This window comes from Lontra canadensis, unplaced genomic scaffold (genome assembly GCF_010015895.1).
Source record: "Lontra canadensis isolate GAN:19392208 unplaced genomic scaffold, GSC_riverotter_1.0 scaffold96, whole genome shotgun sequence".
Lineage (NCBI taxonomy): Eukaryota > Metazoa > Chordata > Mammalia > Carnivora > Mustelidae > Lontra > Lontra canadensis.
The window spans coordinates 5,504,602-5,530,596 of NW_022631090.1; the positions used below are offsets into that span (position 1 = coordinate 5,504,602).

Below are 25,995 nucleotides of genomic sequence, written 5' to 3' on the forward strand. Positions count from 1 at the left end.
ATCAACCTTTGTATTAGTCTGATAATTTCTCTTTCTTTTTTTAGTCTGATCATTTTTTCATCCCCACTCACCGTATCACTAAACTCTCCAGGAGTTTCTCCTTTACTAATCTTAACTGACCCTGATTGCTGCTTTTCTCAAAAGCCTCTCATAATGTATACTCTATTAGCAGTCACTGTAAAAGATTTTATTCATGTATGGATTCATTCATTCATTCAACAGGTATTTACTGAATGCTTATCATATGTCAGGCCCTATTCTACATCGGAGAGCAGTAGTGATGTAATAATGGGAAGCAAGACGAAGCCCCTGCCCCACTGGAGAGCAGTATCCAATAAGCCCCATAACGGCAGGGACCTTCTACTCCTTTGCATCTCTCTGAGGTTCTAGTTCTAGTTTATTGTTCACTACACTCTTGGTAACCAGTTAATATTAATTAGCTGTCAAAATGAAGAATAAAAATGAGCATAGCATAGTTTAGCTATAACACTACCAATATATGAATAAATACACATTCATCAATGTATTTACTTTGGCTAGTCAAGGGTTTCAAGTTACTCTGATTCAGAGATAAATTTTTAAAGGGGAATCATAAAGTGGGAGGAACAGCAGAAAGGCAATCCAATGAAGAATAGGGCAAATACTCTTGAGCTCAATCAATCATATTTTTCCATTACACTTCTGCAATAATTTGAACCCATTCCCAAGCATTTGGCAGATCTCTTAACCCCCTTCTGACTCAGGAAAATCTGATCCCTGCAAATGAATACCACGTGATGGCATCCCTTCCCTCCCTCCAACAACTGTGGATGTCTTTCAAATTTATTTTTTAAAAGATGGCTATATACAAAATTGCTTCTCAGATCCCTAAAGGTACCCATTTATCTCAGCTATTTGCAAGGAAGTCATTTAATCACTGACCTTTTCCTTGTATGCACTGGTGGACAAAGTGTAGGGTAGGATATTTTGGAATTAAGAGATCTGGGCTTTGTCCTAGATTTATCACTAAACTATATAATCAGGCTACACTTTAATTTCCTAATCTGTTAAAAGAAGACAGAAGTTGCAAGGTTCATGGTAGGAGATATAATACAGATTTGGAAATGTTTCTGAAAAGTTAAAAAAAAGCATGTAGGGGGTGGGGATGGATAAGCAGAATACAGAATTTTTAGGAAGTGAAAATACTCTATATGATACCATAATGGTCAATACAGGTCATTATACATTTGTCCAAACCCCACCAAGAGTGATCCCTAACATAAACTATGGACCTTGGATCACTGATGCGTGAACATAGGCTCATCAACTGTAACAAATATGACCTCTCTGGTGGGCAGTGTTAATAAAGGCAGAGGCTATACAGGTATGGAAGCAGGGGGTAGATAGAAAATCTCCATACCTTACTTTCTATTTTCCTGGGAACCTGAAACTGCTCTGAAAAGTCTTAATAAATAATAAAAAATATATATACAGATGGATAGGTAGAGGGGTTAGGCTATTGTTACTGGCTAGACTAACACCATCATAGGCATACACTTACTTCATTGGCTAGAAGACACTAAAACTGGTCACACAGAACTAAGTGCAGTGCCATAGAGGACAGCCTTCATTATGTTTGATTTTCATCTTCCTGTCCATTGCCACAACTCCACTCACTATGTCACAGATGTCACAGTTCAAGTGTATTTTCTTTGCTCCTCTCCTTTGTAAAACTAGTTCATATGTTGCTCCATGAGCCTTCAGTAATTTCCGTGTAATTTGATTTAGCCTTACTCAGGAGCCCCTGGCTCCAAGTAAGAGTTCCCTCTGAAGTAATTTGGTAACACTACCCTGGTATTAGCAAGCTGCCTCTGTCCATTGCCAAGAGGCTGTGGTCCACTGGTGGATATTAAAAGAACTGAAGAGTAGAAACCACCTCTAGAAACTTGCTACCAAGAGAATGAAGTTCATTCTGTTAAGGAGACTAAAGAAATTATACAAGGCTTCCATTTGGGAATTTAAAAAGTCAAAATCATAGGAAAAACTGAGAAAATCAAGTTTTCAGTGGTCACTCAATCTTTATTTGGGGTGGGGACATAATTTCTTAATATATTGGGTGCAACAACACCTACTTCAAAAAAATATGTTGCCAGGGCACCTGGGTGGCTCAGTGGGTTAAGTGTCTGCCTCTTAATTTCAGGTCAGTTCATGATCTCAGGTCATGAGACTGAAGCCTCTGTCAGGCTCCACATAGGGTATGGAGCCTACTTAAGATCCCCCCCCCCATCAACACACACGCTCTCTCTCTAAAAAAAAATACTGCCATAAATATGGAAAATGTCATCCTTAGATGAAATGCCCTTCAAATAAGCCAAAAATCCATCCTGGGTAGATAAAGTACTTTATCTGAATTCCTATCAATACTCTAAATGCACACATAATTAGTAACCTCAGATGTTCCATCCACATTTATAATCCATCATAACTACTGTGTGAGTTTTACCTACTCACACAATTGCTATTGTCTGGAGATGATTTTGGATGAAACATAAATGTCTATGCCTAGTACATCTTCCTCCAGTACTGGGAAAGGAGACCTTCTTATGGTACTATGTGGATAAGTGTGACAGCAGAAAACTGTCCATCTCCAAAACCAAAATGACAAATCAAGTAGGTAGCAAGGGAATTAGAAATAAGAAAAAATATCAGCCATAAAAGAATAATGGTGGAAATGGAAGGAAAGAACATGAACTTTGTTTTGAAGAATTGAGTGGAGCAGCAAAAGGACATTGGAAAATGCATGGGCATCAAGAGTTATCAGTGTGATGTCTAAATCATCACCAGCTACTGTAGTTCAGAAAAGGTTAACACTTGGGCCCCTTTCCCCTGAATCTCTGCGGCTGTCATTCTAGCCTAAAGCCAAAGAACAAGGCTCACTGACTTTTTCTGCCAGCCCTCCCACATTCCGCTCTCTCCCTTCCAGAGCCCTCTGCTCAGTAAGCAGCCCACCCGCAGCATCTTCCCTCTTTGATCTTGCCAGGGCCTTTTCCCCAGCATTCCTGAAACAATTACCCAAGCAGTGGCTCAGCTCTGGATCATCGTAAGACAGTAGCCAGCCAGAAGTCTGGGCTGCCTAGAGCCTATTGAGTGGATATGCCAGGCATCTGTCAAAACTCTCCAGTGAGGTCAAATTAGTGGTAGTGTGTGTAGGGGGTGGGAGGGAAGTTGGGGGAGGTCCCTTTGCATGGAAGCAACCATGGTTGCTGTGGACAGAGTTCTTTTGCCTTGGAGTTTAATGGGCCTCCACTTCAACACAGATTGGTGGCAAGACCTGGGTCATAGTGAATCACCGAAAAACCAGGTCTCTCCTTTAGTAAAAGTGCTAGCCCCTTCCAGCAAGATACCTCCCCAGATGTCAACAGAGCGAGGTCCATCAGAGAATCTCTGCTGAGCTTGGAAGAGGAAGAAGCTGTGATTGTGAGACAATGTTCTCTGTAAGCCTGAGGCACATTTCTGTATAAAGCTTAGAGCACAGTGAATTGTACCATGGACAAGAGACTTAATGGGATTAGAAAAATGAAATGAATTTGAAGAGCATCTAAATGAGAACTTTATACACAGAAAGACATAAATACATCCAAGGGTCCTTGGATCATTAAACTAGTCATAATCTTTCCCTGGCCTTCTTCTTTTTAGTTGTGATATATTTGACATATAACATTATATTAGTTTCAGGTATACAACATAATAATTTGATATATGTATTGACCTGACATTATACTTAGTAGGCTAAGAAAATACTCCCTAGGCCAACTACTTAATTTGGGAAATGTTTCCCTAACTCTCATTTGCTAAGTAGACTACAGAGGTTTCTCTTGGAAGAACTTCTAAGGAAAAGTAATGGTAGTGTGTAAAAGTACCATTTGTAAGCCATAACTAAATTCTCTGTTTACAGGAGACATAGCAAATGTCTGACATATCCCTCTGTCTTCAAAAATGATTTTATGTGAGTTATCTCCAGATAGGGAACTACATTTTCTATTCCTGAATACCCTCCTCAATTTAGAGATGTTAACTAATTTTGTGAACACTGAAGATTCCTTACTAGATTAGCTCCAGAGCTACCTTCCGTAATGTTCCATACTTAAAAATTTTACCCCAGACAGAAGAAGCCTAATGGAGGTTGAGTCGCAGCAGGTGAGCGAAAGTTCAGTAACCAATTCCTGTATTTGAGATTAAGGATAGGGAATGTTTTCCTCTGAATATTGTAAAGGAGATAAGGCAACCACCACCCAGGTGCAAACCAAGGTCAGATAGGCTGCTAAGACAGAAAAGATAATAGGAATCAGTGGATTTTTCCTGAGACATGGTTTCAAGCCCATGTGCTAGAGTCTGGGAGACATTACACGACCTTTGCCTTTGTGATTCCATTGGGTAAAAGGCTCTCGGCCCGTTCTCTCCATCAAATGTTACACCTCCTTTAGCAACAGCAACTCAGATTTCCCAACAACCAGACTCTGAGCAAAAGTCCAAGTTGGGTGAAGCCTAAAAGTTAACAATAATCAATGAGCTCATTTAAGATACCTGGCCACCAGGTGCCATGATTGACTCCTAGCCCAATTTTCAGAACTTCTTTTATAAATCGTAAATCTGTGTGTTTCAGGGGCAGGGCCCTAGAAATCTAAATCCTAAAAATCTCTGGAACGAACGCCCAGAAAAGCCTCAGAAGCCAGAAATATATTTCAGGCAACTGTTGCAGTGAGGGCTGCCCAGTGGGAACTACAAATTAACATCCTCTCCTTAGATGTATATTGTATATTATTTTCATGATTAACAACCAGTTACCACTGAGCCCTAGGACACAGCAAACCAAGAGATTTGCTTAGTCTTTGTCCCCATTTATCTCCTACTGGATGGACACCCTTCCTGGAGGGGTAGCAGGGCTGTGTATACAGCCCAATCTCAAACCACTCTGGACAAGCTTCTCATAGTCGTTGAAAAAGAGGGGCCCTATGAGTGAAACTTTTTTTTTTAAATGAAAAGACGCAGGGGTTACTAAATTTGAACAAGCGCCCACATTTTCTCTTTGGGAATAGAACCAAAGGATGATTCAGACAGGGAGACAAGCAGCAAGGGTAGGGAATGAAGAGTCATGAGATTCCAGTTTTATTCCTGGCTTTACCCAAGACTTGCCATGTGACCACCAGCAAGCTACTTCTCAGCCAGTCTCTCAGTTTTCCCTTCTCTCGAAGAATACAGTCTTATCCTTGTCCTGTAATTTACTCTGTGATTTCCTCACAAAAAGGGGAAGGAAAAGCACTAATGAGGTATAGCAAAAGGTTCAAGGGTGTGCTCCTTAGGTCTGGATACCAGACATATACAAGCATTCCTCATGTTCAGAAAAGAAACTTAGCAGTATTTCTCATGTAGACAGCTTAAGAAGCAGGACATGAGCCCGATTTATCCAACCTGAAGTTTAATGATTAAGCAAATCAGGTCAAGGATAATATAGGTTAGGTGACATTACCTACTGGAAATCTATGAACCCACAACACATAAGCATTTTTTTTAAAAGATTTATTCATTTGACAGAGGGCAAGCAACGAGAGGGGCAAAGGGAGAGGGAGATGGAGAGAATCTCAAGCAGACTCCCGCTGAGCTTGAAGCCCCATCTCAAAACCCCTGAGGATCATGACCTGAGGTGAGATCAGGAGTCAGACACTCAACTGACTAAGCCATGCAGGTGCCCCTCCAAAAAGCATTTTAATCCCTACCCCCAAAACCAAAGGGTATCTGTAAGTCAGACCTCTAGAACTAGAACCATTCTTACTGAGAGAGAAGAAGCAGGCAATGAAGGAAGGTAGGAAGAACAGCTCATACATAAAAGAGCTACAGTGCTGAGGGCTTGGACACTAAACACGTTTTTTTTGGGGGGGAGGGTCTCCAGTTTATAAGGCTTCCAATGTTACAACAGAGGCTATTTTTTCCTCTTAAAACAAAATTCAAATTTTAGAATAGTTAGTGAGATATGAAATTTTCTTCACCAAGTTACACTTTGGCATCAATTATTGCTGGAACACACCCATTCCCTAAAGTATAAAACATCGAAGAGTTAGTAGTACTTCAATACAATGACAACTGACAGGGAAGATTAATTAGTGACAGGCCAGCAGCAACACTGCCTGTATTTCACATGAACACAGTTCAGTGTTGCAATTGAGTAACATCTACATCAAGACTAATCAGATACATATTTATCATATGCTTAGTAGTTTGGGGGCTCCTGTATTTGTCAAAGAAAGACTCCATCCTTGCACACAAAAAAAGTGACAATTGTACCCCACCACATACCTACATTCTACAATCTAGCCAGGAAGAACCAGGGCACTGCTCGTGGCCTGCCACAAACTGTAAATTGTCCCTGGGTCCCATCCTGTTTAAGACTGCTTCTATTTCAAAACCAATCTGTAAAATAAATCCTAGGACAAGGGGCATAGCCATCAAATTTCATTTACCTTATTAATTTTCACCTAAGAGGACCAACTTCCCACTGAGTATGGGAAGACAAGGACCATTTTGATGTTAAGATCCCTGGAGTACTTTAAAATTATGGAATCATTTTTTTAGCCCTTCTTTAAAAAAACAAGCTTTAAAGCCCTATAAGGGCAGGAATTAAAAAGTATATATCGGCCACAGGCTTGAAGTAGGGCTAGGTCTACAGTGAGAACTTGGTGGGGAGTGACTAGCTTCTTAGATGAAATGAGCAAATGGAAATTGCTCCTTGACCTTGGTGATTTTCTATTCTGGAGCCAAAGGAACTTGCAGAGAAGAGAAAAGAAATCAAAGTCCACTCACATCAGCACAGCTATAACTAGAAGTAGCAGATGGCAGGGCGCCTGGGTGGCTCAGTCAGTTAAGTGTTCGACTCATAATTTTGGCTCAGGTTGTGAGATGGATCTCTGAGTCAGTCTGCGCGCCCCATGGGGAACCTGCTTGGGTTTCTCTCTCTCCCTATTCCTCTGCCCCTCCCCCCACTTGTGTTGTCTTTCTAGCCCATGCTCTTAAATAAACAAATAAATAAATAAATAAATCTTTTTAAAAAAAGAAGTAGCAGATGGTACTTTCCTACTGGGGGATTGTGTAGCTGCTAGCTCACCAAAGTGGGGAGTCCCCAGCACCCTTGATCCCTTGATTTCCCAGCTTTTCCCCACCTCAGCCTCATATGCTACTTAAGGAAACTACACATACCTCTTCTTCCAGCTTGACCACCTTGGCCTGGGCATTGCTCAGGGCCTGGTCTCGGATTTCAATGTGTCGCCGTTGGTCCTCATTGGTAGAACGGGCAGTGGCCAGCTCGGCCTCCAGCTTCTCCTTTTCCCTTTGGCTTTCCTTATCTATCAAGACAAGAGTTGTCATTACTGCCACTCCAGAGCTGGCTCAAAACCTTACCTGAGTAAAACTGACAATGAGACCCATTATTAAGCATTGTCTAACACACAGCTGAAAGAACCAGCATACCCAAGATCTGGACTCTCTCACTGGCTCTACCACCGACTTGAGATGTAAATTCAGAAAAGTCACAGTTCCAACCATGCAGCACCCTGTCGATGTCCAAAGGCAAAAAGAACTAAGAGGCCACAAGTCAGCCCTCTTCTCTGCTTGTTAAGTAGAGTCCATTTTTCCCTTCTAGAACCATGCAGCAGCCTTTCCCCTTGCTGTTAATACAGTTTTTTATCTACTGAGTTCCCACATTTTATAAACCAGTAGCAGAGCTCCCAGGACCCCTGAAATACCATTACCACACAGGGAGGAGGAGTATGAACTAGTAGACCTGGGGCAAGAATCCATACGTTTTCTCTTTTGATTTGTTTTGTCCTGGGAGGTCACCACCTTCTCCACGAGGCAACCAGCTTCCAGGGGCACCGTGACACCCCAAAAGCACTGCACAACAATTTATACCAGAAAAACTGCGTTCTTCCCTCTGAGACATACCGACAAAGGAACAGGAGGCTCGAAGAAAAAAGCCCCACTTCTGAGGCCAGTGCACCACAGAGCAACCCAGGGAGGGAGGGGGATATTGTAAGTGAAGATCAAACAAACTTGTAAAAGCGGACTGGAAGCTGCACGGAATGACTTGAAAGGGTCATGTGGAGGCCCAGCAAAGATGGGGCTTGACAAGTCCCCTCCGTGCGCTACTCCAGCTGGGAGCCGCAGGGAGGGAGGCTGGGGGTCGGCAGCACCAATTACGGGCACATGCAGAGTGAGGGTAGTTCATCTGTTTCCCCCTATGGGTTCAATCCACTGCAGAGTTTTTATTGCCGGTTTTATTGTGGTAACTGCAAAGAATGAGGCATTGTCTAGCTGGGTGGAGTCTATTAGGGACCGATAAAGAAGAGGATTAGTTCATTGTCACGCTCCTTGGAGTATTTCCAGACAAAGGAAACACTATTATGGGGAAGACGTAGCTCTGCCCTCCCCCACATCCTCCAACTGGGCGACCAGAGTCAGTAGCTCAGTCCATGGCAGTGGTCCTCCTCTAGCTCCCTTTGCCCTTGGCCAATATGGAATGATATGATATAATACAGGGTGTTTAACTAAGGGAGCCGCAGGTGCGGATTAGGTATTCCAAACGCTACCAGCCTGCATGTTAATCCCGTCTCTACCACAGCCAGCCCACGGAGCCTTCAACAATAAATCCCTCCAACATTAAGAGACCCCATGTTTCTCTAAGGTCCTTTTCAGCTCGCTGGGACAAAAGCAGGGGTTTCGAGGGGCTTCCCTAGTTTAATACAGAGGGAGCCATGCTGATGTGACTAAATGTGGCAAGCAGCCTTCTTGGCCTCGAAGGAAAAAAGAACAAGATGCCTGAACAGGAAAAAGAATCCCTAGATGTCATTTGCTCTGTCCTGGCTGTTCTAGAAGGATACGCAGATCTGTGTAAACTTTTTACACATCTGGCGCCCAACCACGCATTAATACCTGCTGCCATAGCTTTCAGACTTACTTTTTGCAAAGAGCTGAGAGATGGTTTTTCTAGTATCCTCTGATCCCTCATATTCCTTCTCCGCAAGCTGCTTGTTGGCAGTCTCTAGACGCTCTGTGGAATTCAGAGACGATCAACAGGGCTCCATATACAAATTTCCAAGCACATGGTGTTTGCTCTCTAAATACTGATCTTGGGCAAAACAAGCCTGCTTCTTCTTTTTACCAGGGAATAGGTGACACAGACACAGATTCACCAATGTGGAGCCCCAAACAAATCTAAACCATGGTTGGGAAGGAGGAGGTCAGCACTTAACACTTTCACCCCTCCCTCACTAAACCAAAGTGCAGAATTCTTAATTCTGATGAAGGAATCTATCCCTGAATACATGCCATCTTTCATTTGCCAGGAAAAAAAGCATCAAAGTTATCATGACGTCTTTAAAATCATGTATCAAAGCTAGAAGGGGACCATGGGCAGTGTCTAGTTCAGTTGTCTCATTTTATCAATAAGACATTTTAAATTCAAAGACCGAAAATAACATTCCCAAGGTCATCAGTTTTGAAGGTATTTAAGGTGTCTTTTCTCACCATCTCCAGTATTATCATGTTAAGGTAAAAATAAAAGGAGTGAGTCCCAGAAACAACAGAGGACATCACTATTTCAAGCTTGCATGGCCAAAAGACAGACCTCTGCAAAACCTAGAAAGGAGAGAGGCAACACAGATTGTGGGAACAAGCCAGGTGGGTCCAGGAGTCCTGGGGGGATACTGCCTGATTAACACATCAGCTCATCCCACTTTCATGAAGCAACCTTAGGACCAAGTTCTGATGCCATACCCAAAACCTAGCCTGTTCTATGCCTTGCAATTTCCTAGTCATACTAGTGGGCTGGACAAGCCTTGAGAGCCCCAATGTATGCTCCTCAGCCCTTCCCTTCGCCATCTTGGCCAATGCTTCAGAAGTGAGTCCCTCACCTCTCAGATCCCGGTTGAAGTCATGCATCCTTCGAATTTCACCCTCAAGCTTGTTTCTCATGGCTTTCTCCAGAGCCTCTCTTTTGGAGGATGATTTTACAAGGTTCTCATACGCCTCCGAGACACGCTGGATTTCTGTCTCCACCTGGAAAAGACAAAAAAAAGGAAAGATAGTGGGGATGGTAGGAGCTTAATGGGATAGATAGTCTGAAAGGATATATGCAAATCCTTAATAACAGCTTCTCCCAGGGCTTTACAGAAGGCTAAGAGGCCTGCCTAACAGATAAGAAAAGTTTCCCAGAAGAATTTCTTAAAAAAAAAAAAAAGATTTATTTATTTAACTTGAGAGAGATCTATTGCGCTTGCACGGGGTCAGGGGAGGGGCTGAGGGAGAGTAAATCTCAAGGAGATGCTGCACTGAGCATGGAGCCCCACGGGGCAGGGGGCTTAATCCCAGAACTCTTGAGATCAGGACCTCAGCCTAAACCAAGAGTCGGTCGCTTAAACCAACTGAGCTCCCCAGGCGCCCCCAGAAGGATTTCTAAAGTCAATGTTCAGCTAGCTCAGCAACCAACTCACAGGGTCATGAGAGTCCCTCAGGTTCAAAACAAATATGGTTTCTACCTTCAGAGAAGGTGGTAGGAGAAAATAAATTTCATAAGTACATTTATAAATGATTTTAATTTCTGCACAAGAATTTTCTTAATTTTGAAAATATGATTAATAATGTATACAGTATGTCAATAACATTATTTCAGAGTGTCCAGAGGGCTTTCACATGTTTATTTCTATTTGCCCTGCTATCTGCCTTCACAGGGACACTGCTCCCCATTTTAGCACAGGGAAAAGTGAAACGGACCTTTCTGAGATCAAGTTAGTGGCAGAGGCAAAGCCTAAAAACTCAAAAACTCGAAACCTCGGCCTTATCCAGTGGTTCAGTTCACTCTAGCAAACGTTTACCAAGGGCTAAATATTTACAGAGCTCTTTAAAATACCCGTGCGGGCGGGGGTGCCTAGGTGGCTCAGTGTTTTAAAGCCTCTGTCATCGGCTCGGGTAATGGTCCCAGGGTCCTGGGATTGGGTCCTGGGATTGGGTCCTGGCATTCGGTTCTGGAATCGGGTCCCGCATCAGGCTCTCTGCTCAGCGAGGAGCCTGCTTCCCCCTCTCTCTGCCTGCCTCTCTGCCTACTTGTGATCTCTGTCAGATAAATTAAAAAAATTTAAAAAAAAAATTGTAAATACCCATGGGGTGTGTAGGCATGAATGAGGACATTACTGTTTCCCTTCAAGGAGCTTTCAATCTAATCAAGTAAAAGAATAAAGAGAAGGATGCCTTAGTCAGAGCAGTAGAAGTAAGTGCTACGAAAGTATAGGGAGGAAGAGGTTAACTCCTGGTTGGGGTAAGGGGACAGGAGACCAATTTCAGGCAGGAGGTGGCATTTTGAGTCAGATCCTAAAAGCTAGGTCAGATTTCAATGAGCAGAGGTGAGGGGAGGGGTATTCTATTCTGAGTGAGCGAATGCATTCCCAGAATGACCAGTAGTCTCATTTGGCTAGACTCTGTGGGGTACACAGAGGGAAGCTGGTGAGATCTGGCTGTAAAGATAGACTGGAGTCAGATCATAAAAGGGCTTTAATGCCAGGTATTTGGACTTTATCCCATAGTCAGTGGGAAACCAGTACAGATTTTTGAATGGAAATTCACGATCAGAGTTATGTTTTATGATACCACTGTAAATCTTGTAAAATGGGGGGAGAAAAAAAACATACACACAAAACCTCGAAGGGAAAGGGTCTTGCCCCAAATCAGCCCGAATCAAGAAGAAACTAAGAAATTAGACTCCAGAGTCTTTCTGTAACCAGTACAGCTTCATTGCACATGAAATAACTACAGAGATATTTGCATATAATTTGTATAAGATAAATAAACCCCATGGCCTATTCAGCAATTTGCAAATTGAATTTGACTCCTGCAACCATTCTGCATTCCTTCTCAGTTTCCCACTATCCTCCTTAACAAAGCTCAGGGTACTTTATGGGGAGAACTATCAGGTCCCCAGTGGGAGACTGGAGGAAAGGTGGGGTTACCAAACAACTCAGATTCCACCTGCCCAGCTCCAAAATTATGCCCAAGGCAGGACTGCCTGCAAACAAATGAGGCTTATGCCACAGAAAAGAGCAGGCTCCAGAGTGTTTTTTTCCTTGCAGATGGCACCAAGATAGCAGCACAGAAGGTGAAAACTGGTAGTGAATGGCATTTAGAGACAAGATCTGCAAGGCCTGGGCCTGATAAAGCTTTTGCATGAAATTCAAGTGCAGGGTACAGAAAATAAACATTTCCATTTGAAAGAGCAGTCTTGGTATTAGTCTGAACTGGGCAGCCTTTAGACGGATGGCAAGGCTTTCCAGTTCCCCACAGAATGAATGCCACACCTGGAAAGCAGGCCCTCTGCTCACCTTGTTCAGAGTACTATTTCGAGATCTGTACCAATCTTTCTCTTCCCTGCCCCGTGTAGAAATACTGTACCCCCCAAAAGGGCGAGTTTTACATCTGTCAACAGGCTCTTCCAGGAAAAGAAGTCATAGAAAGGCAGACCCACTGGTTTGGTTGGGGATGGTGGGGGCAAGGAAGAGGGATGTGGTGGTGGGTTTTTGTCTCATTATTCCCCTCATGAGCCTCGGGCCTCCGTATTTTTTTCTAGCACCAGCTGGTATCTCCCATAGCTCCCTTTTCCTCTTCTAACCCCACTTAGGCCTCTAATCCACTGTAGCATCGGGTCAGCCTTCACTTTCCCCAGCACTCAGTTACACTTGGTGAAGGCATCTTGGCCCTCGCTAGGGAACAAGCAACAACTAACAATGCCACAAATCCTGTTCCACTCCTCTTCCCTGTCACCCACCTTCCTGATTACTGCATCAAAGATGGGGCTGGGGCCACCCTGAATAGAGTCTGGGGAGGGGTGTCAACAGTTAAACACAATCAGCCAAACCCGGCCAGGCTGCTTTTAGTGCGTGAGTAGGATTAATTTGTTGCACCGATGTGATCTGGGGGTGGGGCATATAGTTAAATGAGAGGAGGCAGAAAATGGAAAACTGGGGGTAAAGCCACAGAGAAACAGTCCTCTCTGAAGCCCAAGATTTGGGGACACTGTGAGGGGGGTGTTTCTGTTACATAAAAATACTCAGCTGACAGTAAGCCCTCCTCTACTTTAGGACCCAGATCTGGTGTTTACAAATTCTCAGTTTCATTCAGGCCCCTGAAATTTCCACTCCTGGGTGTCTCCTAAGGACAGAGTTGCTGAACAAAACCGGGCAATGTCCCCTCCCTCCCACACCTTCACCCTCACCTCCCCGAACAGTTCACATTGTTGGGAGATCAAACCACATGAGATCCACAATGACAAAAGGTGCAAAGAGGCTGCCAAAGGTATAACCCTATTCAGGGACAGCCACTGGAAGCCAAGCGCTAAGGTTCCTAGGTTAGGGCACTCAAGAGCTAAAGTCCCAGCTGGAGGAGACAAGAGGGGCCCAGGGAAGAATGTGAACTCTATGGGACATACACTCCTTTTTCTACTTCCTCAGCCTAGGGCTGTCACCTGTCACCCAGCTGTGGTGCTAAGCCCCTTCTGCCCCCCACACACACCAGAGAAAGACAGCAGATGTTGAATGTGAGCTGCAGGGAAAAACCAAAGCAAAGAAGAGGCAAAGGAAGAGGTGTTGAAAAAGAGTCACTATGAGAACTCCCACTTGGAAAAGTGTTCTAAGCCCTTTCCAGAACAAGGCAGAGCACGATCTAACTTCAGTGGTGAGATGTTTGTGGGAATTACGGTTTTACATTTAAGATCCAAATTCAGTTACGAGGGAAAATATAATCAAGACAAAAGGTCTTTAGGCTGGTAGGACCCTCACCTACATAGGCATTGCCAGTGTTCTTGACCCTATGAAGAAGTTTCTCGGCCTTCTAGAAAACAATTACGTTTTCCTTAGGGCTATGGTATCTGGGAGAACTGTACAAATATGTTCTTTTCTCCCCCACATAAATGTAAAATGTGACTCCTGCTAGGAAGACAGGCAGAAGGCTTTTTTTCCAGTTTGGTCCATATCTAACCTTTAGATACAAGACTCCAGAAGACCCGAGTATAAGTCACCCAGGCACCACCAAATGGAGACGTACATCTCTAGGCAACATGTGATTGAGAGAAGACTCTGCTAGCCCGAAACGGAGGCCTCACCTTCTGCAGCCTCGCCACCTTCTCGTAGCATCCTTCCAGTTCCTGCCGCAAGTTCCGGTTCTCATCTGACAGGATCTCAACCATCTGCTGGGCTCGGGAAACGATGGCAAATGGGTCTGCTGGCATTGGCTGGTAGGAAGCGGAGGACTGCTGAGCCCGAGGCATAGCTGAATAGGGTTCGCCGGCCTGCTGCTGGTGATGGTGATGGTGCTGCTGCTGTGGCTGACTCAGGCTGGGCTGAGGGAGCCGGTAATGATCGCTCTGGTGAGCCGGGGTCGGGAGGAAATGCTGCTGAGGCCTAGGCAGGTGAGCTGAGTGGTCTCCTTGGTTTGGGACCAAGGGGTGTTGGGCAGGAGACAATCTCGTGGCTGGCGGAGACTGCAACAAGGACAAGGAACCCCCAGACGTGAGGGAAGAAGTAGGACTGTGAGGCCGTGAGCTCCGGGCCGACAGTGGTAATGAGATGTCCTGCGCCGGCCTGGAAAACACGGTTTACACGCTCAGGTTAAGCTTTCTCCCGTGGCACGGTGGGGGAAGAGCACAAGAAAGTGAGATGAGGCGGCTTCCGGGGCCCGCCCCCCGCCCCCAAGGAGACCTGCAAAACGAGGAGCAGGCAGGGTTAGACTCGGAAATCTCTGCAAAGAGCTCCACAGCCCTTTCCAGGCCTGACCCATGAGTGACTGATGGAGGTGTGATCCCACGGAGGATAGAACCAGGTGACCTCCAGGGTCGCTTGGTGAAAATCTGAGTGACATACATGAGTCTTCCAGAAGGTAATTTTCACATCATTATTTTAAACAAAACCTCTGACATTCTGTATGTGGTCAGCACATGTAAAGGGTCAAGTTCAGAAAATGTGTTCCACTTGCCCACAAGGAAATGGCAAACTGCAGTCAAAATTAGTCCTCTTCTCGCTATTGGCAACTCTCTATCATAATTCATATATTCACAGAAAATTACTTGAGGATGTCTAGGTCCTTATGTTAGAGACACCAAATAATTATTGTTGATTACACTTAATAAGTGAGTAAGGTCTATTAGCAGTGATGATACCAAGAATTGGAGAGGATTTACAGGCAACACTGTCATACTATTTTTGATGACCTGACCACAAAATGTAAGTACTGGAAAAGCCTTCAAGAAATAATTTAACCCACTCTGTCACTGGACAAACGAGGAAACTGAAGTCCAAGAGAGAGGAAGCAATCTGTCAGATATTACAGAATGACTTATTGGTAGTGCCAGGGTAGTGCCCTAAGCCCAAATTCCATTTTTCTGCTCCTTCCACTACCATAATACATTGACTTCCACACAATGATGTTCAGATCCCCAATCGATTTCTTATAGAAAGTTCCAGAAAGAGAACTTCGGTACATTGTTTAATGTGGCTCTCCCATTTCTGTACCTACTACTGGACTGTTAGCCATTAAGGGAAATAAGGACAGTATGTAAATGGATCACTTTCACCATCTCCACCATCAGCAAGAATATTTCGTCTGAAGACGAAAAGCTTGTTCATCCTCCCAGCCCATGCCCAACTAACCTCATATACTCCCACATCCTGTGGATGCTTGTCCTACAGTTGATATTTCTCAATCCAGGGAAGACAGATGGCTAAGAGCATGGGATTTGGATCCCAATAGAATTTTGAGACCTTTTCTACTGCCTACTGGCTGTGTAACCTTGCTCATGTTACTTAATCTGCATGAGCCTGTTTTGTTCCTGAGGTCACCGATGAATTACAAAAATACTGGGCTCCTCTCATTTTTGAGCTCTACAGGAATTACAAAGAGTCCCTTATCTATCTTCCAGTAAGATAGGTTGACCCTGTTAGGGATTTTACTTATGGGATATTCATTTAATCTTTGCACTACATTGCACAGAATTCATGGTGGAACTGGGACAAATCACTAGGAGCAATTAACTTTTAACTGGCATTCCAGAAGCTAAAGCACATCCCTCCCACATACATCTCAGTTATCATTATTGTTCACATATCTATCCCAACAAGAGATCCTCACTGTAAGGCTGCAAAGTCATTTTTTTTATGGCTGCAAAGTCATTCCAAACACTTGCTGATGGCTACCCAATAACCCAGATGCTTGCCAGAGCCCTCAAATGTTCTCAAGCCTTCAGTTCTGTATCTCAGTCCCAGGGATGCCTCTGTCGTACTCCTATTCTTACAATTCCATATACAAAACACTATCAATAATTGCTGAATACTGAAGAAGGCATGCAACCTTTTTGTGGACAGAAGAATTTACACGATTCCCATTATTACACCTGGAAAGTTGCTACTGTATATTACCTTTCTTTGGAAATGTTCAAACCACTTGTCCAATCAAAAGCCTCGGAGCTACTTATAAATTTATTTGGGGAAGTCTTAACCCATTTTCTGTACCGTGGATCTTCAGTTTCCTTAGGGGTCAAATGGACGCTGTGCTCTCTCTCTTCTTTGAGTAAGAACTATTAAAATTTTTATATATCCCTAGAGTTAAAATATTATGTACTGGATTTGTTAAGGCTTTTGGATCTCTTGGGCAGAAGAGAGGGGCTTAAATTTCATATTCTCCAATCCAGCTCTGAAAATTAAAGGGAAAAATGGCCAAATTAATCTTCATCCTTGTTGTCAGGATTTGGAAATTCCAGGCCTGGGAGGTATTCTCTTTTAAAGACTGAATGCCCAGTTCTGAAATGCGCTTCCTCCCCTCAGCTCCTCTGGGCCCCATCAGCAGTCCAGCCTCTCTCTCAGACTGGCCACTGGCTTCCCTCCTGCCTGGAGGCTGATAGGCCCTTCCGTGCCCTGGACAGTACATGGCCTCCGAGGGGCCTCAGGAAGGAGGAGACCACAAGGTCTCCAGGAAGAGGTCTCTGGAGTCAGATAAGCCCAGGACAGCAATGGCTCTGGCCATGACTCTGAGCGCTACTCAGAGATAAGAGAGACAAGGTAGCTGCCCCTCTTGGGCTCCCCAGCCTGGGAAAGAAAGCAGATTTCAGCGCACTATGATGTTGGGAAAACCAAGGCAGTCCGTCCCTGGCAGGTTTGCAAACATGAAGCAAGGCTTGGGCAGTCACAAAAGGAGAGAAAGCCCTCCAGCCAACCAGCTCCATCTGGGCTCCAGCATCCACCCACCACAAAAAAAGCAGGACTGTATTAACACTCCTGTGAAGTTTCCCCTGAGAGGAGGGAACTGAGGCATGACAGGGATGAAGAAGAGGGTGGGGGGCGGATGTCAGAGGAAGCAAAAGTACATTCAAGATGAAATAATAAGAGTAATAGTAAGGACAGTAATAATACAGGTGGCAGCTGGGTGAGCGGCGCGCTCCCCAAGTGCTTCAACGGCACCGGCACCGCAGTGTGAATCGCTTCCCGCTGACATTTTAACCAGGAACAACAAGTTGCCAGCAGACAATAGAATCACGTGATTCCCCGTGGAAGCCCTGACCTGCCTCCAGGCCCTTCCCTCCCTTCATCCAGCTCCTTCCCAAGACAACCTGGGCCCCTGGGGCTGGGTGGAAAAGGGGAGGACAGGGCCTAAACGCGGGGCACAGACCAACGACCAAACTCAGCATCCTTCCCCAAAGCGGGGGAGGGAGGGACTCCCTCCGGAAGACGGCCTGTGAGGACACAAAGGGAAAGCAAAAGCCGGTCGTGGAGCTGACACAGCACCTTCCCACCCTGCCACCTCACTGGGAGCCCCTGCCTTCCTCAGTTACACACACACCCCGCCCCCTCCCCACACCCCTACACCCCACACAATCCTGGCCCAAATGTGTGCAAACCCACACATGCACACTCTCACCAGAGCAGGTGCCACCAACAGCCTGGAACCCAATTTATTCTCCCCACAGAAACTGCCTTTCCCAGGCTCTGTGACCGTGAATCTGTGAATCCTGGAGAGGGCTGCAAATTCTTGATTGTTTCTCTTGCACAACCAGCTCGGCTCTGAACTACAGAGTTAGGTCACCCTTAGATTCCACTAAGCAAGGATTTCAAGAAACCTCAGATCTGGGCATGATTTCAACAACTGAAAGGAAGTGGCTGCTTTACAAACAGAAAGGTTTTAATTTTTAAAAGCAGTTGATAAATGTGTAAACCCCAGATGCAGAAAAGGCTCAGCACTTAGAAAGACAAAGCTTCAGAAATTTTTTTAATTCTTCAGATGGCTTGGCCTTGTTTCCCATCTGGAGTTCTGGGCATTCGGGATATTTATTTTTCAAGTGGGGAGGAGGGCACAGGGAAGATGAAGTAATAAAAAAAAATTGTTTGTAACATTTTGTTAATTCTAACAGCCAATCTCTAGCCTTTCACTGCACCTCTAAAAGCAAACAAAGGTTTTCTGAACAGCAATTTGTTCAAAGAGTTTGCTGTGCATTCTTGATCTGTAATTTATGGATTAAGAACTAAGAATTTCATCGTCTAATTGATGTTAGCGGCAGTTACTTGGAAAGGTACTCACAAAGTGTCTAGCAAGTTGGTTCAAGGAAATAAAGGAGGAAAAATGCGTCACCACCTAAAAGCAGTCCATTTCTGGAAAGCGGTTCAACTACTTCCCCTTACCAGTAATTTGTCAATAGGTGCCACTCCCTCACCCCAGGTCCTAAAGAAATTTTATTGACAGAATTTGTCTGATGCAGACCCAAACTTCACACAGAGCATCTTCTGATGAGGACCATTTTAGGTCTGATTATTCACCAAGCATATCAAGTACCCTGTTCCTCTCCTATAGAGGGGGGAAAAAACTACAGAGCTAACCTGTGTATTAAAATTCTGCTCAAGAGAGGGGAATCAGCATGGGCTCTACTGCTTCTGGGGATAGGGAGATAGCTCTACAGATAACATCAGAGGGAAGAGAAGCTACAAGTATCTTCCTGTGAAATATACGCAGCTAAATTTCTCTGGTGGCTTAATCAGTAAGGGAAGAAAAAAAAATCTCTTTGGGCTCCTTATTATTTATTTAGGCAGATCAAAGGGCTTTTCCATCTAGCTTCAAACACTGTGGGAGTCATTTCAGATCACAAACAATACTGGTGAATGAGTTCTGAAAATAGCTTTCCTGGGAAGGCGGGCCTTGCACTAAGCGGGGCTTTGGATTCTGCTCCACACCCCAGCCAACATACTCCCCCTCCCACAAGGCAACAGACGTCAGTCCTTCCACATAAGGGACAGAGTCCCACAGACTCTTCCGTGCTGAAGGGAAGAGCAAAACAAAAATCCCCAGCTTCATTGACATTTTGCTGGCTTGGATGGGTTTCCACTAAGCTAAGCAGTCCAACTGACCAACCCCTCCCTGGGTCTTCCGTTTCATGGGGCAGATGGGAATCGGGTTCTTGCTCTCATTTAAATGGGAAGGGCCCTGTCTGTTACCCCATATCCTGTTCTAAGACACTTATCAGAACTAGGGGCGCCTGGGTGGCTCAGTGGGTTAAGCCGCTGCCTTCGGCTCAGGTCATGATCTCAGGGTCCTGGGATCGAGTCCCGCATCGGGCTCTCTGCTTGGCAGGGAGCCTGCTTCCCTCTCTTTCTGCCTACTTGTGATCTCTCTCTGTCAAATAATAAAAAAAAAGACACTTATCAGAACTTAAGCTCCTGCCCTTTGAAAGCTGTACATTAGGGGTTGAAAAAGGTTAGGATATCAACCTGGGTTAAGAAGAAAAAAAGTCCTAAACTGGCCAAGTTATGGGTGGAGTCCAAAGTGAATTGCTTCTAGCTATAAAACAGAACCTGGTGGGGGGAAAAAAATGAAGTAACAGGAAATGCCAGGTGCATTCTCTTACCTTCACCCTAGTTGACCCCCTGACTGCCTTCTCTCTTGAGTCACCCAATGAACTTCAAGCCAAGCGGCTCTTTCCCAAGTAAGTGAGGAGATACGAGGCGAAGAGTTAGACATCAAAGAGATCACAGGCCTAACCTGGGAAAGGGCCCCCCTAGGTCCAGGGACTTCAAACCTCACGGTCACCCATAATTGCCCATGGTAACAGGTCAGGAATGCCACGCAAAACTGCCATCATTGTTGGCCATGGTCAAAACCTCCCCCTCTGCCCCATATGCTGAACTCCTACCAATCAGAGACATGGCCCAAACAGTAACAAAAGAAACGACAAACAGAATCACGGCATCCTAAGGTCCAGTTGACACAGCGATGGGGGACAATGGGCCAATGAATAATGCAAATGTACATTTAGGAATAACTGGATAATATGAAACAGTCCTCCTGAACTAATGACACGTGGTAAAGAAATCATGGGAATATGATTCTTTCCGCATTTTGGCAACTGACCAAAAGTTCTATGTGACATGATGTCGCATAGATGTCACAAAAACGTGACAGGCAACTAACAACGCTCTAAGGAAGAAAGATGAAGCAGTCCAAAGTTCATGAACTGCAAGGACATCAAAGGCAAGTAACATTCTGAACCTGCACATATCCAGTTCCCCCCACAATAATATCTAGGTGTTTGTTTCGTGTCCAAGAGAATCATAGGAATTCTGCAGAAAGATTTGTTCCTAAAAGGAAGTGATGAGAGTACTATGGAAGGGAATAACTGAAAGCGATAGGTTATTCCAGATTGAAGTCCAATATAATTTGCTTCTGCTCCTCCAGGAAGGGCTTAACAACTCAGAAGAAGAGCCAACACTGACCCTTCCTTCACAATCCCAGGAGACAGGACAGCGTGTAGCTGTAGAAATCAAGACTTGCGCTCCTGTTCATCCATTAGGCAGTTGGGGCCATGCTCAACCTATAAGGTCAAGAGAATGTTAATACAGCACTAATTATGGCTGAAGAGGCTAGAAATCCAGGTTGGCGGGAAATTTACTAAGCCAGAGGCCAGCCATGCATTGCAGAGTTTGTTATACCAAACACCTGCCCATTCCTTCCCTTCAGATTCCCAACACACAGCAGAAGCTGGTTGGGAATGCCAGGAAATGACAGAAAGGGAACTCTCTTACCTGGCTGCTCCATACTCAGGGGGATGCTGATACCTCATCAGTTGCCCCTCTGTTCTCCCTGGCTGGTTCAGACGATGCTCACTATAGAAGTGCCCTGGCTCTTGGGGCTTGCACACTACAGACTGGGGTGGCATGCCCTTGAAGGGATACTCTGGTGGGGGACCTCGGTGTTCCATGCCCTTCAGGCTATGCTGGCTGGGAGGTGGCCCCTGGGCCTTGTAGAATTCACTGGAACTTGTGGGAGTCTTGTAGAGGTCACTGGGTTGTGGTGGGGAGAGGGGAGCGCTGGTAACAGGTGGATGGGCCTTAACTCCACTGGTGGCCAGTGACATCTGCATTAGTCGTTCACTCAAGGAGCGGACATGTCCTTGCTTAAGGTCTCTGAGTCCTTCATCCTGGTGCATCTTCCCAGGATTGAGTCGCTGAACTGATGGGCGTCCCTCGGTCCTCATCTTCTGGTTGGTGACTCCGGTGACATAGAAGGCAGCTCCAACACTGGCATGCTGTTGGCCCCGAAAGTACTGGGACTGGACCTTGGCTTCTTCATAGGTTGGGAGTTCTTCATTATTCTGCATTCTAGGGGAAAGCTGCTTCTCCATGATGATGTTTTCTGTCTGGATTTCCTGCCCCTGGGGTTCTTGTCGAGCAGCATGAGCCACAAGCTGTTGGTGGTGATCTTGGGGACTCAACACATCATTCTGAGGGCCTGGGTTCCCACTGCTACTGGGGAAAGGAGGGCCATTCCCTGTGGCTTGCTGGTGTATGGCAAGCAGGTTGCGATTCTCATTAGGATTGCCATAGCGAAGCTGCTCTTGTAGCAGACGCTGCAACACTGTGGTTCCTCCACTTGGCTGTTCTTCAGAATTTCTCATCTCTATTGCTTGTGGTGCCTTGTGAAGAGAGAGAGAAATTGGGCACCTGGGCTGCCCTTGACCTGGGAAGGGGAAACAGTAAGCTTAACACCCAGTTGATGGATAAATCATTTCTTCTAAAGGGAAAGAAAATGGTATTTGGGGGTGAGGATTCCACTCCAGAGACAAAGGAGAGAATTCAATTTAGAATTAATAGGTTAATTGGTGACTCCTGGCTCTAGCATTGATATGATGAGGAACATGGGGGCATAAGACCTCACTGTTTCCTCTTTGGCTTTTAGCACGGCTTAAATATACAATCTTGACTTAACTTCTAAGAGAACTGGGGAGACCTGGAGCAGTCAGGTAGGGTGACCAGAGAGGGCAATTTTCTTAGGTCCTTACTCAGAAAGTTCATCTCTCTGTATTCTATTTAAATGAAAAATCCAACTCTTAAGGCCGTGACACTGGGGACAGGCCAGTAGGGAGAATTTACCCCACAGGCAGGATCTGTAAAGCAAGTCATCATGTGAAGGGAGCTACAAAATGCCAAATAATAATTAAAATAAATAAGAGGTGAAGAGAGCTTGGCTTGCACTTAGTGGAAATGATCCCCACTTGATGCAAATCATTTTCTCTGATCTCATAAAACTCTGAAAGATAGCCTTTTTTAAAAAAGTCCTTTTTGTATTGTCCATTTTGGATTCTCTTTGGCTTAGTAAGAGAAGGGCTTGAGATAACTGCTACTGACAAAGTTTCTCTTTCAGCCATCCAGGAATAATCATTGAGTTCTGGGGGTTTTTTTGTGAGTTTTTTTGCTGTTGTTCTTGGCTAGGAGGAGCTTAAATGGAAAGCCCTCTTTCATTTGAAGTGTGCCTCTGACAGCATTTAGAAATTGAAAAATAAAAAGGTCACCCTTCTAGAAAGGGTCCGATTACCGTATCCCTCCCCCTCCACCACCACCACCACTAATTCTTCTTAAAGAAGAAACATAGGTTGAGTGAAACAGGTGTCGGTGGTAAGACAACTCAAGATTCAAATTCTAATCATGATGGTGGATTTACAGGATAACCTAAGCAACTGATTTCTATTATCTTGTCTTCGATTTTCCTGCCCAAGAAATTAGTCGTAGATGACCCCTCTCTCCTTCTCTTTCTCTTTCTCTCTGCATGGTATAGGACACACAAATTCATCAGAGGCTCATAAAATCTTTGGACAGAATCTGTCATGTGAAGTATTGCAATTCAGTATTCATGTTCAGTAATAAAAGTTTTACTCTAAGGATCTTAAGCGGTGTTGGAGCATGGGGATAATGTCACAGAAAAAGTCACAATAAAGGTCAACCTAGCCAGCCTCGGGTTCTTAGATGAGAATTCTGGAATCCCGGCTCCCAGGCTCTGATTTCTATGATAGTGAACAGCCTCCAATCTCTCTGGAAACATAACCCCTTTCCTTTAGTTGTGTAGGGAATGGACAGAAGGTGTATATGGTAGATAGCAAAAGGTCATCTTCTCTTCTTTTTTGCACTTCTTGCATGATTACTGCTACCTGGTCTCAAATTGTTCTAGGGACAAGTTGACCCCACAGTTAACCTTCCAAAGGCCCTTTTTAAATCCCACTCATCATATTCTCTGAAGAAGGGTGCACCAAAGGGCCAAGCAGCCTTGCCCTTTCCCTCCCTCCCAGTCACCACCTGGGACTCCTGTATTTAAACTGTCAGACTGGGGTTTTCTGATAGGCTGACAAGCATAACGTGTAAATGTCCTTTGGTGCCTTTAAACTGGAAGATGACTACCAAGCTAACCTTCCTCTCTCAAGAAAATGGGAATGGGAGCCTGTATGATTGAATCACAATCACTTGCAAACCCATCCTACAAGGCAGGGAAACCCTGACATTGAGCGGCCCAGGACCCTGAAAGTACACCACCCCCTCCCAGTCCACACCCGCCCCACCCTGCACACACACAGGCTCACGCACATGCACAGGAGCACACAAAGACATGTGCGTGCACTCACACACACACTCACACACACGAATGATCCATACCTATTTCTGCTTTCTTTTAGGCTTAAAGCCTTGATCAGGATAGGGAATTCTTGCTTATGAGCAGCTCCAGAAACCGCAACGGCAGATTCCCTCTCCCCTAACACTCAGGTTCAGGGTAAGCGCCGCCAAGAGTCCAACCACTGGTCACTCTGAAATGTTCAGGAGGGGGAGGGAGGGAGAAATAAAAACGTCGTTTCTATTTTGCCACCAACGGCCAACAGTTCACCAAACCAGTCTTTCCAAGGGAATGACTTCTCCTCCGTGTGTTTGCCTTTTACGTGAGTGGCAGAATCCATTTCCATTAGGACAAAAAGAAACCTCACTACCAACAGCTGTGTTCAGGAGGTCACCCAGTTTCCAGAGGATGGAAACGTTCAGGTCTGGGACCAGAAAAGATTGCTCTGTTCTAGCCTCGCAGCCCCCAAATGTTGCTGCTTCCACTCTGAGTTGAAATGGGGGATGAGGACAAAAGACATAACCAACGTCACCTGTAGGGTGCGACCTTGAAACTGCCACCAGTAGCAGGGCACATGAGTCAGGCTCACTCCCCACATCCTGGGAGGGAAGGCCAGGATCAGAAGGCAGGTTTTAGGTTAAAAAAAAGGGGGGGGGGAATACTCCATAAAGCTCCCGATTTAAGTGCCACACCTCAGATGGACAGAGGGAAACCAAAACTTCTTTTCCACCAAGTCATTTAAGTATTTATTGCATGCTGGCTATTCCAGATAATCGCCAGCCTTGTGCTAGGCACAAGGAAGGATACAAAAGACACACAACATCTGGTTCCTGCCCTCACAGAGCTTACAATCTAATTGCAGGCCCATCTATTCTTACTGGAGAAGCAAAGGTGATTGTTCTTCTCAACACACAGTAGCAACTCTTCTCTCTGAGGACAAGATGCCTCCCTCCACTTGCTTTCTCAGCATTTCCACGGCGCTGCCCAGGGCATCTCCCCAGAAGTAAACTCCTAGACTCACACGGTTAAGAGGCTAGATGCAAACACCCTCCAGGTATGGATCTGCCATAGTCTTCCTTTCTAATTACTGCGCTGGCCCTCTGACAAGCCCAGTAGGGCCAAGCAAAATGGTTATGAAACCGAGGAATTTGTGTTTAGGTGAGATGCACATGATCCACACTCCTATTTTCTGTCCCAGACTCACCATGACTCACTCATGTCACTTAAACGAAAGGCTTTAATCCACATCAGAGATGCCATTTGAAGAGCAAGGCAATGCAAAGGAAGCCCACAGCGTCTCTGTATTTTGGGAGCCTGTCCAAAACATCCAAGTTAAAAAAAAATCCACAAAACCACACAGTGATTAATTTAACGTTATTTCCTTGCAATGTTGCCAAAAATAAAGTGAAGAGATACGGAGTGAGCAAACACGGAAATTTGTCTTTCAATCTTGTTTTGGCCCAACATATAATCTCAATCAAAAGGAAAATCATCTCCAATCTGCACGGTAATTATTTTAGGGTATCTTCCCTAATTTCAAAGCAGAGGAACAACTTCTAGTTGGAATCAAAGCTGGACTATTAACAGAGTGTGGTAAATAACCACCGTGCTTCTATTGTGTGATTCTGAACAAAACAGTTGTCTTTGTTTTTCAACCAAAACATGCAGAAAACAGCCTGAGGCCTTTAAACTTGAGCCCCTGGCGAGAAAGCACCATACAATTATTTTCCAGGACAATTTCGATTCTTCATGCCAATTTTGACTGCCTTGCTCCTCATACCTAGCTTCTCACAAAGAAAACTTTCCTTGCCCAAAATCTTACTCTCTTCCCTTAATTTTGTCCCCTCTTGTCCATATCCTTTTCAAAACCCAAATCACTCAATGTCAACTGAACACAGATTGTCCCTCCCCACCACCCCAGGGCCCTGGCTTTTTTCGTTTCTGTCTAAAAGAGGAAAAGAAATCAGCCTAAGAAAAAAGCTTTGCTGAATCCTCTCCAGTATACTGATTTTTTTTCTT

General features: G+C 44.9%; 1 protein-coding gene across 4 annotated transcripts in view; it reads right to left on the reverse strand.

The window, feature by feature from the left end:
- AMOT (angiomotin) overlaps positions 1 to 25,995 on the reverse strand; it is a 61,598-nt gene that overhangs the window by 22,804 nt on the left and 12,799 nt on the right. For 2 of the 4 annotated variants that reach the window (XM_032837040.1, XM_032837041.1), the window contains exons 3-8: positions 24,021 to 24,169; positions 21,123 to 22,056; positions 14,171 to 14,648; positions 9,939 to 10,083; positions 8,984 to 9,076; positions 7,228 to 7,373 (exon numbers count right to left, since the gene is read on the reverse strand). In XM_032837040.1, the coding sequence (XP_032692931.1) occupies positions 7,228 to 7,373; positions 8,984 to 9,076; positions 9,939 to 10,083; positions 14,171 to 14,648; positions 21,123 to 21,994 (1,734 nt within the window). In that variant the 5' untranslated portion in view covers positions 21,995 to 22,056; positions 24,021 to 24,169. Of the gene's footprint in view, positions 1 to 7,227; positions 7,374 to 8,983; positions 9,077 to 9,938; positions 10,084 to 14,170; positions 14,649 to 17,973; positions 18,102 to 21,122; positions 22,057 to 24,020; positions 24,170 to 25,995 lie in introns of those variants that run through there. The other 2 variants (XM_032837042.1, XM_032837043.1) reach the window with 2 other exon arrangements.